This window comes from Rhincodon typus, chromosome 4 (assembly GCF_021869965.1).
Source record: "Rhincodon typus isolate 14 chromosome 4, sRhiTyp1.1, whole genome shotgun sequence".
Lineage (NCBI taxonomy): Eukaryota > Metazoa > Chordata > Chondrichthyes > Orectolobiformes > Rhincodontidae > Rhincodon > Rhincodon typus.
This window is the reverse complement of record NC_063335.1, coordinates 114,739,052-114,753,583: the sequence shown is the minus strand read 5'-3', so window position 1 is coordinate 114,753,583 and position 14,532 is coordinate 114,739,052. Positions and strand designations below refer to the sequence as shown.

Sequence of the window (14,532 nt, the reverse complement as noted above, 5' to 3'; positions counted from 1 at the left end):
TCCAGACCTGAAACGTCAGCTTTCCTGCTCCCCTGATGCTGCCTGGCCTGCTGTGTTCATTCAGCTCCACACCTTGTTATCTCAGACTCCAGCATTGGCAGTTCCTACTGTCTCTAAATGGAATTAAGGCTGTATCTGGCCTGATCTGAGATTTGGGTTTACATATGTTGCTAAGGCAATGTGGATTGATCCTTATTCTGTATCTACCATTGTCCCCTTCAAACAGTCCTAAGACAGGTACAGAACAGTGTTGAAGGAGCTTCAGTTTGAAAGAATAGAGACAACTTCCCTCTGTGTGTAACCTCAAGCTGACCTGTATGTTTTCCCCACCAGGATTGCTCATCTTGAGTGTGAAAGTTCACCAACAGTGCCGGTTGATTGCAGGGAATCAGTCCTCTATGATGGCTGGTGGTTGTAACTGCCCAGAATGAAGTTGCAGATTGGACAGCGGCATCATGCTAAGACTGAAATCAGGAGACGATAAATGCAGTGGGAAATATGAGCTAGTTGGCGTGAAAACAGATCAGCTTTTGAGCTAAAAGCCGGAATGCACATATGAGCTTCCAAATAAGCACCATTTACCTTGAGCTTGCTCCATTTTCCCGTTAACTCAGGATGTGCTTGAAAAAGTCATGTCTGGGATAGAGAGACAAACCATTAACATTTCAGGTCACTGATGCTTTTGAACTATTTGTGTGAATATATTTCTGATTCGATAAGGTTGCCTGAAATAAGTGACATCCTGGATTATGTGCCTAATATTTAGAACAGTTTGTGAAGCTCTGGCTGTCTGACTAAGGTGAGAGTGATATCCAATGAAGCACAAAAAAAATTAAAGTCAGAAATATTTGTTCATTCTAACCTTCAGTTGGTGGTAGTAGTGAGACGTTGCATTGAATTGTGTGGTATAGATACATCCATGTAAAATGTTGGCACCATGGATATCCTGGTAAGGATTTTTTAAAGTCAGAATTTAACAACAATGTGATGGACGTGGATAAAATTGAGATCCTGTGCCTCAATCTTCGCTTTCTGAATCTCTTTGAGGCCAATTAATGCTGGTGTAGTATTAGTGAGACCAGTGTTACTTTCTGGGGCACCGAGAAACAGCGTGAGGTTTTTGACTTGCTCACTGAGCTGGCTTGTTTTCGTTCAGACGTTTCATCACCATGCTAGGTGACATGATCAGTGAGGCCTCCGATGAAGCGATGTTTTTCACTCTGCTTGGAATTTATACTGTCCAGTCCGTTATGGTGAGTTGTCATTTCGGTTTTGTTCTGTATAGGTTTGTATATAGGGTCCAATTCTATATGTTTGTTGATTGCATTATGGGTTGAGAACCATGACTCTAGGAATTGGACCTCCTAAACAAACCCATACAGAACAAAACCAGAAACGAGACAACTCGCCATAACAGACCAGACAGTGTAAATTGCAAGCGGAGTAAAACAACAACATCATTGAGGCCTCTGATGAAGTGATGTTACCCAGCATAGTGACGAAACGTCTGAATGAAAACAAGCCAGCTTGGTGAGCAAGTCAATAACCTCACCCACACCCCAAGCTACAAATCTTTGCTAAAACCTTAAACCGAGAAACAGCATTGGAGTCACTTGTGGCTTGTGTTTTAGGGTAACTACGACCAATATGTGAAGACCAGGCTGGAACTAGAGGAGAATCAGATGAAGCGGTTCACCTGGGAACAAGATCAGATTACACACATGAAGGTGAGTACATGGATGTGGGTGGCTGGGAATGCTGAAGGGAATTCTATACAGAGAAGGTGGAGTCACTTCAGGTAGAATTCCCTTCACCTGAACGAGTTAACTTACTAGGAGCCATTGACAGAAGCTTGGTTAGGTTACAACCCAAAAGTTGGTCAGTCAGCCCAACCAGACTCTAGTGTTTATTCTTCATGTGAACAGTATCCAAATCTTATGTACCTGTCCTTTGCCCACCTATCTCACTTGCTCCAATCACTAACTCAGTTGAATTCCACGGCTTCACAACCCTCCAAGGTTAGATTAAACGAGGGGCTGCGGGAGCGACTTCCGAGGGCCTATGACGGCACTGAGACTCGAGGCTTTGTGGAGGGAGGCCTACTTACCTTACAGAGATAAGGCTACTACATGGAGACTAGGCTTTTAAATGTGGACGCTTACTTTCTTGTTTTTTTAATTTCTGGTTTTGGTACTTTAAGATGGTTTTTTAAGTTGGATTTTTGTACCTAAAATGATGCCGGTGATTGGAGACTTTGTACATATTTCACTGTACTCTTGTACTTCTGAACTCGAGTACACGTGACAATAAAGCCTAATTCTAATTCTAAATAAGAAATATTTAGGTCAATGTTTCCTCGGTCATGACCACTCCATCGATAGGATTGGTCATATAAATCATTCTGTCTCCTAATTTTAAATTTGTTTATTAAACACCTTGTCATGCTCTTGGAACGATTTTTAAAACTTCATGGGACTTGAGTATCATCAGTTAGGCCAGAATTTATTACCATTCCTAATTACCCAGAGTGCTTTTAACAGTCAACCAAATTACTGTGGAGCTGAAGTTGTATTAGGACAGCTGATTTCCTTCCCTAAAAGAACATTTGTGAACTAGGTGATGTTTTTTTACAGTCAATAATGGTTACATATCTGTTGTTTACCATGTAAACCTGTTACATTATCTGCATTACATTAGCCTAGCTTTTTATTGCAATTTTTCATTGAATTCAAATGTCACCATATGCCATGGTGGGATACAAGCCTATGTCCCCAGAACATTAGCCTGGAATTCTGGGTTACTAGTCCAGTGACATTATTGCTACACCACCACTTCCCCAGCACCTCATAACTTTAAAAGATCTCTCCTTGTACTTCTGGATTCCCCCAATTTCATACTTCAGGTCAAGTTTTAAAAATCTGACCTAACTGGGAAAAACCGGTTTGTTGCTCATTGTACTCTCAATAAGTTTGTTGCCTGCTATCCTAACCTTGTTTTCTTCTCTCCCTAGAACTACATTGCTCGCTTTGGACATGGCAGTGCCAAGTTAGCTCGACAAGCTCAGAGCAAAGAGAAGACGCTACAGAAGATGATGGCCTCTGGGCTGACGGAGAAAGTCATCAGTGACAAGGTTTGCGCAACATATGTGCGCACTGTAAGAGTGGCTAAAAACCTGTGGCGACAGTTCTGTGTCATTGCAACATCAATGGGCTGTAACAGTAGCAATTTCATGAATGGAGATTTTCCGTTCTAACAGTCATTGTGTATCGCTCCCACCAACCTGAATTTTTAATTTTAAAAATCTCAAGCCTCTTATCCTCACACTTTGTGACTTCCCAACCTTCTTCACGCTTTGTATTTTCTAAAGGAGTATCTCTTGCAAGGGGTTTGGGTCTTTCCACCTCGTCACAAGCAGTTTGTACACCTACAGAGTGCAGGGTTACAATATCCTCACTGAGTACAGTCAGGCTACAGGGATTCTGCAATTGCTTGATTGCCATGTTTTAGCACAGTTGGGTAAAAGCACCTCATGAAGTCAGAACAGGGCCTCAGTAGGTGTTGTTCTTGTCCACTACCTACCATGATTGAGCAGTTGATCCAGGACAGGATGGAGTGGCTCTTTCTTATTTTGGACTTTTATTTCAGTGACAGCTTGAGGGGCTGTGGCTGTTTAGGTGTTTATTTTTTTCTTAAAAGTTCTATGCTTGTGTGTCTGTTTTTGGGTTTGCAATTAGAGGGGTCATGGCCTAATGATTATGTCAGCGGACTAGTAAATCCAGAGTGCTCTGGACATGTTGTTCAAATCCCATCATGGCAGATGCTGGAATTAAGTTAATAAGTTTAATTAACTTATACGGTTGAAGTTCGCTCAGTCCGACATCAAGACCAATATTGATAAATTTTTCAGTATGAGTTACATCAAAAGCTGTGGAGGTAGTGTGGGAAAGAGAAGATTAGAATGACGCTGTAGGCTGGAGGGGATAAATGCCCTATTCCTATGTTTTTCATATCAGTAATATTCATCATGAAACGATCATTGTTGCAAAATCCCATCTGGTCCAATAATGTCTTTCCCTAAAGGATACCTGGCCATGCTTGATCTGGCCTACATTTAATTCTGTTTTTTCCTTCACAGATGCTGCCAGACCTGCTGAGCTTTTACAGCAACTTTGTTTTTGTTCCTGATTTACAGCATCTGCAGTTCTTTCGGTTTTTATGTGGCTAATGGGTGTTTGTTCCTTGGAAATGGTGCTGGGACAGAACATGTATACCCCCGCTATTGTCTCCCTTCTGCCAAGGGCTATGGGATGAATCTACTCCAGTTGTATTGGCATTTCTTACAGTTCTAATGTTCTAATCCATTATCTGTATTTTTCTTGTAGACATTGTCATTCTGCTTCCCGTCCTGTGGGAAGATTCCTCCCCCTGTTATAATGGTACAGAATGTGAGCTTCAAGTACACTAAGGATGGGGTAAGTCATTCAGGAAGGGCTGCTACTGTGTAGGCAGCGAGCAGTGGAGACTGTGTTTTCTTTTGATGAGCTTGGGGTAAAATCCTGGGGACTGGCTGCAAAGGACGGATTGAGGGGATGGAGGTTAGAAGTTTGAAAGAAGAAGGAATTCTGATTATTGTCTGTTTTTTTTTCAGCCATTAATCTATCGAAATTTGGAGTTTGGTATAGATTTGGACACCAGGGTGGCCCTGGTTGGGCCGAATGGAGCTGGAAAGTCTACATTACTGAAACTGCTGGCAGGTGATGTAAGTATCTTGTGGAGCCAATGTGAGGATATGTGGAGAGCTGAAATGTGATGTGTGTCATTTGTTTAGTCTTTCTCACTGACTGTGGAATAGGGGTGCTCTTCCTCTTGTACCTGGGTTTCTTGCAGATTTGTAGGTAGAGATTGATCCCTATGATTACTCACCAGCTCCATCATTATAAGCCTGTGACCATTAGGATTTGAGGGTGTCAAATGACCCCCTAGTTTCTGAGTCCTGACTTAACATTTCCCATCAAGCTTTGCCAGACTTAAATATTAGGTTATAGTGAAACCCCCAGCCTTCAATTAAACCTTGCCTTTGATTCTAACATACGCTTTTGAAAAACTGATTAGCACAGCCTGAATAGGTTATGGGCGACCCTGACCAAAGACCTGGAATGGGAACACAGTGTGGGAAAAGTGGGAACAGGGTACAGAGTTGGATACTAAAGGAAAAAAGCCAAAGAACTGCAGATGCTGGAAATCAGAAACAAACAGAAATTGCTGGGAAAACTCAGCAGGTCTGGAAGCACCTGTGGAGGGCAATCAGAGTTAACGTTTCAGGTCCAGTGACTCTTCAAACCTGATTGTAGCAAGTAAAAGGTTGGTATACATGCTGAAGACAGAATGGGGAGGAGTAAAGGACAGGTGGAGAGAAGCTGGAGAGAGAACAACAGATGGACAGACAAAGGAATGGATAAAGGTCAGCCTGGGCTAATTGAGACCATTAGAAGCTGACAATATGATGGTTGTGGTAGCAACCAATGTGATGATAAGGCCTGGTGTCTGGGGGTTAGGGTAACGATATGGGGGATTGGGGTAATCTGGGAGATGTATCTGGGGCCTTGGATAGTGAGGAGGAAGAAGTAAACATTGCATGGGGAGGTGTCATGGGCTGTGGGGAGGAGTGGACCAGAGTGTTCCAGAGGGAACTGTCCCTGAAGAAGGCTGACAAGGGATTGGAGGGGAATGTTTGTCTGGAAGTGGCAGAAATGGCGGTTAATGGTCCTTTTGATGTGGATGCTGGTAGGATGGTAGGTGAGGACCAGGGACCCTGTTGCTGTTGTGGAAGAGGAAAGAGGGGGCGAGGGCCAAAGTATGGGAGATGGATTAGGCACAGCTGTCAACTACGGTGGTCAGTTGAGGAAGAAGGTGGACATTTTGGAGGGTCCCATGTCAGTGTTGGCATCATCAGAACAGATGTGATGGAAAAGGAGGAACTGGAGAATGAAATTGTCTTTACAGGAAGCAGGATCTGTAGGAGTCAGTAGGTTTATAGTGGATGTTGGTGGCCAGCCTATCCCCAGAAATAGGAACAGATATTTAGGAAGAGAAGGGAAGGGAGGTGTCGGAGATGGGCCAGCTGAAGTTGACAGTTGGTGGAAATTGGAAGCAAAACAGATAAATCTTCTCCAATTCTGGACCTCATTAGGAAGCAGCACCAGTGATGCCATTGAGGTACCAGAGAAAGAGTTGAGTGAGGGCCAGAGTAGGACTGGAACAACGGATGTTCCATGTGCCTCAAAGAGACAGGCATAACTGGGGCCCATGTGGGTACCCATGGCCACACCTTTTTACCTGAAAAAAGTGGGAGGAGTTAAAAAGTTGGTCACAGTGAGGATGAGCTCGATCAGGTGGAGGACGATGGTGGTGGATGAAGACAGTTCAGACCTTGTTTTCAGGAAATGGTGGAGAGCCCTGAGACTATCCTGATGGGGAATGGACACTTAAAGTGAATGCACGTCCATGGTGAAGAAGAGGTGGCTGGAGCCCGTGACCTGGAAATTCTGAAACTGATGTAAAGCATTGGAGGAATTGTGGATGTAAGTGGGAAGGGACTGGACAAGGGGTGGAAAATTTAGTCAAGGTGGGAGAGTTGATGAGTTCTGTGGGAGAGGAGAGTGCAGAAACAATGAGCCTGCTCGTTCAGTTCTGTTTGAGGAATTTGGGCAGGAGGTAGAAATGGGCTGTGTGGTGTTGGAGAAACTATGAACTTGGAGGCTCTTGGGGGGAGATCACCAAATGGAATGAGATTTTGATTGTTGAGGACACAACGGCCAGCTGGTTCATAGTGGGGCCATGCTCCAGGAAGATATAGAAAGAGGTATGAGAGTTGACGCTTGGCCTCCGCAATGTAGAGGTCAGTATGCCAGACAATAACAGCACAATCCTTGTTGTCAGGCTTGTTTACTAAAGGTTGGATCTGAGATCACGGAATGCAGTCAGTGCAGAGGGATTTGGGTTGGAACGCGTGGGAGTGGAGAAAAATTGAGGCAATCAGTGTCACATCTACAGTTTCGATGAACAGGTCGGGTGCAGGTAAAAGGCCAGAGGGAGGGTTCCTGCTGGAGGGAGAATGTTGGAGATTGGTGAAGGGATCTTTGGTTGAGGGAGAGGACACCTTGTCCACCGAAATGGGCACTGAGGCAAAAGTGACAGAATTCAAAGAAGTCATCTCATTCCTGAAATCTATTGAGATGGGGGTGCAGGGAGATAAAACTAAAGACCTTTGCTGAGTACAGAACATTTAGCATCAGCAAGCAGAACGTCAGAAGGGATTGTAAATATACAACTGGTGGGGGTGGGAGGGGGGTTTGGGAGAGGGGGTCCAATCAGCAAGGAGGGGAGGAAAGATACCCACAATCCTGTGGAAGAGTTGGATGATCAGTCACAATCATATTGAATGGTGGAGCAGGCTTGAAGGGCTGAATGGCCCAGTACTCCTATTTTCTAATTCCATTGAGAAAGTCCTGAAATCGGATGAATCACAAACGTTCTATTAATTATTGCGAAGTTAACATGTTCCAAAAGCAAACCTCTATCCTATTCCAAGATTAGAATTCAATTAAATTGGACATGCACAGTTTGTCACAGAAATCAACTTGCTGAAGGGATAATGGCAAGTTTCATTGACTTTTAAAGAAATAGCTGCTTTTATAACACCTGTTGAAAGGAAAGAACCACCTTCAGAGACACTAGGGACAAGCTCTTAACTAGTGATTGAAAGACATTATTGGTGTGTAAACAATCCTCTTTCACCAACAAAAACAAACCTGAAAGCAAACAACTCCACTCCTGTTGTCCAGATTTGGTTTTATTAGACTGTATTCCCTCCTTTTTTCTGTCCTCTCTTTATTCACTCCTAACCTTGTCAGTGTGTATATTTCTATGAGAATTTTAAAAAAATGGGCAGAGTTTAAGTTATAAAGCTACATGTTAGAAATTCAACTTGTCTTTTTATTGTCATTGGTTAGAAACAGTTTGATTGCAAAAGTTAGTCATTTTCTTGTTAATGATAAAAGCATGGCCTGGATATTCTTTTAACCTGAATTGGACATGGGTAAAACTGAGAAATTTACTAGTTTAATGAAATGTTCGTTTCTGACGACTCCAGAATAGTGGGGCTTGATTTCCAGCCCACTGCCCAATGAGTTATGACCACCACTCTCTCTGGTTAACTCTGGATGCTCTTGGACTCAGTAATTGCAATGGATGAATATCCACGACCTTTTGAGGGACTTCAGCAAGCAGTAATTCAGTGATCCCCAGTGTCAGCCACATCAGGAAGCATAAGTTTCCCATTTCAGTTCGTAACATTGTTTAGATTTGCTGACACCTGTTGGTGTAATAATATTGACTGAATCTCCTGCAATGTTGATTCTGTGCTGAATTTTTTTTTAACCTCGTTTATGTAGCTCTTGCCTTGTGATGGAATGGTTCGAAAACACTCACATGTCAAGATTGGACGATACCATCAGGTAACCTTTATTCCTCCTCCCTTCTCTGGTTTCCCTCTATAAACACAAGGGCCAGGCAAACAGGTCATGGACAAAGCCCATCACTAGCTTGGTGGACAATAAGTGTGGCATTTTACGGTGTTCCCTACTTTGTAGGAACAAGTGCACCCACTGACCTGAGCGATATACCTGACCAGTAGTAAACAGATGTTGGCCTTTCCTTCAGAGATTAATTTATCTCTGAATTTGGGCTTGGAGCGGTCAGGCAGCAGCACCAGCACAAAAAGAAGTTATTTGGCCCATCAGGTATATTCTGGCTCTTCTCCGCTATCTAAAATTGGTGTTATTGCATTGCTGTATCTCCAGAACCCTCTATCTACTGAGTCTGACGAGATACATTGAGGTTTTGGCATGGGCAATAAATGCTGCTCTGCCATGAATGTAAATTAGAAAGATTAAAAATCCTCAGCACAATTGCTCATCTCACGTCTAATAAATGAAAGAATTCTGATAATTGCGTGGTTGGTTTATTGAGGAAGCAGTTTCCTGCTATTTGATCCGATCTGATGTGCTCCTTTTGTTTATATGTGCCCAGCCAGTGTGGTGACAGGGGCTTGTTAAGGTAGTTGCATATCTGCCAAGTGGCAGAGGGGATAGGCCACCTTGGTCGAGAAAGGAGTGAAACCAAAGCACCAAATTGTAGGCCAGTTAGTCTGTCATTGAGAAATGCTAGAATCAATTCTTTAGGTGGTAACGTGAGGTTGTTGACTTGCTCGCCGAGCTGGCTTGTTCTCGTTCAGACGTTTCGTCACCATCTAAGTGACATCGTCAGTGGAGCCTCCGATGAAGCGATGGTATTCTATTCTGCTTGGAATTTATACTGTCTGGTCCTTAATGATGAGTAGTGTTATTTCCGGTTTTAATCTGTCTGGGTTTGTACGTGGGGTCCAATTCTGTATGTTTGTTGATAGAATTACGGGTGGTGAACCATGCCTCTAGGAATTCCTGAGCGTGTCTATGTTTGGCTTGGGCTACTATGGCTACCTTGTCCCAGTTAAACTGATGGCCTTCATTGTCTGAAATGAAGTGAGTAAGAAGTAACATGAGTGTGGAAAGACAATTGGTTAGCTAACTGGAATAAATGGGTTGTTTTCGATTTGGCAAACTGTCAGTAGTTGTGGTACCACAGGAATCTGTACTAAAGCCTTAACCACTTGTCAAATCCTTTCAACCTAGTCACTGATCTGGATTGTATGTTTGCTAAATTTACTGATGACACAAAAATAGGAAAGCTAGTTGTGAAGTAGAAACAAAGGTTTTGAGATGGGCAGTAAATGCTGGTCTGGTCAGTGGTACGCTCAAACCATGATGAATAAAAATAATTTTAGCTGGGTTAACTGAATGCATTCCAACTACTGCGTTCATGTGTGCACTGGGTTCAAATAATAGAGAAACTGAATATTGTTCAAATGGACAGTGATTGCAGTGTTCTGAGGTACAAGGGCATTTGGGTGTATTGGGACATGAATCACAGAGGTAGTATACAGGTAGAGAAGTGATTAGGAAGGCAAATACAATATTGTTTATTGTAAGGGCAATGAATTATAAAAGGAGGTTTTACTGCAGTTGTTTGAGGCCTTGGTGAAACTACTTTGAGCACTAAGTAATGAGAGAACTGCAGAAAGAAGGTCCTCGCTTTCCAGCCAACGTATCATCCTTAAAACACTTCCTCCAACTCCAATTAGACGCTGCCACCTGGAACATCTTCCACTCCCCACCCCTCTCTGCATTCTGCAAGGACCATTCCCTTCGCCCCCCCCAACCTTCCCTAACCTTCCCCTGTAACTGTAAAAGATGCAACACCTGTCCACATACCACCTCCCTCACCTCCTCCATTCAGGGCCCTAAACAGTCCTTCCAAGTGAGTCAGAACATCACCTGCATCTCCTCCAACCTAGTCTATTGCATCCAGTTCTCCCGATGTGGTCTTCTCTACGTCAGTGAGACCAAATGTAAATAGATGACCATTTCACGGAGCATCTTTGCCTGGCCCGTAATGGTCAACCTAACCTCCTGGTCACTACCCATTTCAACTCTACCCTCCCACACCCCCTCCCGACATGTCCGTCCTTGGCCACCTCCAGTTTTGCAGCGACTCACAACGCAAATTTGAATATCAACATCTTCTCTTCCACCTGGGCATCCTACAGCCTGGAGGACTCAACTTTTGAAGAACAACGTGAAGTACATTGAGTTCTCCGATTTCAAATAACCTTCCCACCCATCCCCCGGCTCCCCTTCCAGCCCTATCTCCTCCCTTCCGTTCCATCTTCTGACTCTCCCTTCCAGCCACCAACCGGATTCATCCCTCCTGTTGACCAACAAGGTCATTCCAACTACCAGTGTCCACCTATCACCACCATTCCACCTCCATCCTTCTATTCCTACCCCCACATCCAGCCCTGAAGAAGGGTAATACCTTCTTCGTAATATGTTGACTTCTCTTTTCCTCCAGATGCTGCCTTGCTTGCTGTGTTCTTCCAGCCTCCTGCCTGTCAACTTGCAGGGGATGGTGTTCCCATGTATCTGCTGCCTTTGTCTTTCTAGATAGAAGTGTTCATGGGTTTGGAAGGTGCTCTATTAGGAGCATAGGTGAAATTCTGCAGTGCATCTTGTGGACAGCACATGCTGCTGCTACTCGGTGTCAGTGGTGGAGGGAGTGGATGCTTTTGAATGTGGTACCAATCAAGTGGGCTGCTTTGTCCTGGATGGTGTCGATCTTCTTGAGTGATGTTGGAGCTGGACTCATCCAATCAAGTGGAAAGTAGTCCATCATACTCTTGAATTGTGCCTTGTAGATGTCAGACAGAATATGGGGAGTCGGGAGATGTCTTGTTCTTGTAGCCACTGTGTTAACGTGGTGAGTCCAGTTGAGGTTCTGGTCAATGGTAACCCCAAGCGTGTTGATAGTGAAGGCTGCAGTGATAACACAGTTGAATGTCAAGGACAGTGGTTAGATTGTCTCTTATTGTAGCTGGTCATTGCCTGGTATTTGTGTGGCACAAATTACTCTTCCATGGCTATGACACCTAGAGTTTAGAAGGATGAGAGGGGATCTGTTTGGAATGTATTCTAATTTTAACAGGGCTGGACAGGCTAGATACAAGAAGCATCTTTTCCCTGGTTAGTGGAGTCTAGAACCAGGGACAGAATCTCAGGATATGGGGTAGGTCATTTAGAACTGAGATGATGAAAAATTTCTTAACTCAATGGGTAGTGAACCTGTAGAATTCCCTACTACAGAAGGCTGTGGAGGTCAAGTCACTGAATTCTCAAGAAAGAGGTTGATAATTGCTTACATTTTAAAGGCATCAAGGGATTTGGGGAGAAAGCGGACGTACGGCATTGAGTTAGAGGCTCAGCCGTGATCATGTTGAATGGCAGAGCAGGAAAGGGTGAAATGGTTTCTTCCTTTTCTAGGTTTCTGTTTTTATTAATTTGGGGCCTGGTTTACTAGCCCTGAGGCATTACTACAATGCCACTGCCTCCCAAACTCGACTTTACTGATGGGCCAAAGGGCTATCTTCTATATAAGAGCAACTTGCAATAAAGACCATTTATGTATATAATTCCCTCAAGAACTTCACAGTAGCATTTAAAGTCAAATGACACTGAGCTACCCAAGATATTAGGTGAGAGATTTTTAAGGAGTGCCTTGAAGAAAGAAAACAAAGCAAGAATTTCAGGCTTGAGCACCAATGAAGTGGGGCAGAAAACAGTTAAGAAAGCTAATGGAATGCTGCCTTTCATAGCTAAAAGGCCGGAGTGTGATGATGCAGCCATTATGCTGCAGTTACACAAAATGCTAGTTAATTACTCCACTTAGAGCATTGTGAGCAGATTTGGGCACCATACCTCAGGAACAAAGTTTTGGCCCTGAAGGGAGTTCAGAACAAGCATAGAAGAATGATACCCGGGATTAAGTTATAAAGAGATTAGGCAAGGTTGTTGACTCGCTCGCCGAGCTGGCTTGTTTTCGTTCAGATGTTTTGTCGCCATGCTAGGTAACCTTATCAGTGAGGCCTCCAATGAAGCAATGTTGTTCTGCTCCACTTGGAATTTATACTGTCGTATCTGTTATGGTGAGTTGTCATTTCCGGTTTTGTTCTGTATGGGTTTGTATATGAGGTCCAATTCTATTTGGTTGATTACAATATGGGTTGAGAGATTAGACAAATTAGGCCTTTATTCTCTCTAATTCAGAAGGTTAAATGGGTGATCTATTTGAGGTCTTCAGGATATTAACAGGGAAGGGCGGGGTAGATAAACTATTTCCACCAGATGAAATTTCTGCAACTAAGGGTATAGTCTAAGAATTAAGGCTAGGCCATTCAGGAGAGAGGCTAGAAAGCACTTCCACGTGCAAAAGTAGTGGAGGTTTGAACATTCTCCCTCAAATGACAGTCAATGCTAATTCAGTTGTTAAATCTAAATCTGAGAGAGACAAACCTTTATGAAGCAAAGGGCATCAAAGGATACGAGTCCAAGGCGCATAGAATTAGGCCACAGATCAGCCATGATCTTACCAAATGGCAGAGCAGGCTCAAGGGGTTGAACGGCCCGCTCCTCCTGTTCCTAACCAATGGTCACCTGATTAAAATCAGAGTTGCATCAGGTCAGAGTTCTCGATGGGTTGTGAGGCTGGCGCAAATTCTTTCTCTTAGGCAGTCCTTTTAAGATCAAGTATAACTTGATTCCACTTTGATGCACTTATCAGCTGCCTCAGGACCCAATGTGCAATCTGCAGACTATGCCACGTGGAGAATATGGTATGTGAAGGACCAACGTGAAGGTTGGACATTTGGTGATTTGTGTGTACCCTCCAGAGTTTTACTCTCACTGGGAGAAATGTTTCTTGTGAATTCCTGATTTGGATTTAGAGTTTTGGACATTCTCTCTCCACAATGGACATGTCTGCTCCATTGAAATCTCTTCAACTATTTTAATAATTGTTGGGAATAGTAAAACAGTTAGGTTTCTTCTTGAGTCTTTCCTAATCGTTATAACCATTTGTCAAGCTGATTCTGACCTGGTACCTTTTGGAGACTGAAAGATCATCAACCTGAAATATTAACTCTTTCTCTTTCACAAAAGCTGCCTGACCTGCTGAGTATTATCAGCAGTTTCTCTTTTGATTTTTGCCTTTTTAAAACTACTGAATTCCAGTCATTATGAGCATGTTCCAATGATTCTTCCAGCACATTTCCACTACGAAAAAAGCAAGACGACAGACTGAAGCAGCTGCTTTTCCATTTGGCTGTGCTACCAAGAATGTGGAGCAGAAGAATGAGAGACTCTAGGAATTTCCTTTGAAGGGATTTCTGCTCTCTGATGTATTGTACCATTCTGTCTCTCCCCCAGCACTTGCAAGACCAATTAGAGCTGGACCTGTCCCCTTTGGAGTACATGATGAAGTGCTATCCAGAGATCAAGGAGAAGGAGGAAATGAGGAAGATTATTGGGCGTTATGGGCTCTCAGGAAAACAGCAGGTAGGTATGCTGTGCATCACAGTTCTGGTCGGGTTGGGGAGTGTGTCATGGACCCTGGAGGTGAGTGGGTAGTTTCTTTTTGGGGTGGGTGATGGAAGTGCTAGAGTGCATGCGCATAAATATCAGTATAGTCTAAATCTATTCTCCAGAGATATAATCTCCCCTTCAAACAACAGTTTTCAATTTGTGTAATCCAGAGCCCTACCTGGCAGAAATCAAGATGGTTGTGGTGGTTGGAGGTCCTCAGGGATGTATCCTTGTTCCACTCATCTTGAGTGGCTTCATCAATGATCTCCATTATAGGTTTAGGAGCGGGGATGTTTGCTGGTAATTGCATAATGGTCACCATTTGTGACTCCTTCCAAACCCACAACCAGTTTCGTCTAGAAGAATAAGGGCAGCAGAAACACGATCTGTAAGTTCCCCTTCAAGCCATTCCCTATCCTGACTTGAAAATATATCAGGGTATAGAGCTGGAAGAACACAG

At 43.5% G+C, this 14,532-nt stretch overlaps 1 protein-coding gene across 3 annotated transcripts in view; it reads left to right on the top strand.

The window, feature by feature from the left end:
• Positions 1 to 14,470, top strand: part of abcf2a (ATP-binding cassette, sub-family F (GCN20), member 2a) — a 34,999-nt gene extending 20,529 nt beyond the window's left edge. For all 3 annotated transcript variants that reach the window (XM_048595977.1, XM_048595975.1, XM_048595976.1), the window contains exons 8-13: positions 1,632 to 1,727; positions 3,011 to 3,130; positions 4,383 to 4,472; positions 4,649 to 4,759; positions 8,454 to 8,516; positions 13,917 to 14,470. In XM_048595977.1, the coding sequence (XP_048451934.1) occupies positions 1,632 to 1,727; positions 3,011 to 3,130; positions 4,383 to 4,472; positions 4,649 to 4,759; positions 8,454 to 8,516; positions 13,917 to 14,117 (681 nt within the window). In that variant the 3' untranslated portion in view covers positions 14,118 to 14,470. The remainder of the gene's footprint in view (positions 1 to 1,631; positions 1,728 to 3,010; positions 3,131 to 4,382; positions 4,473 to 4,648; positions 4,760 to 8,453; positions 8,517 to 13,916) is intronic.
• Positions 14,471 to 14,532: the final 62 nt, after the last annotated feature.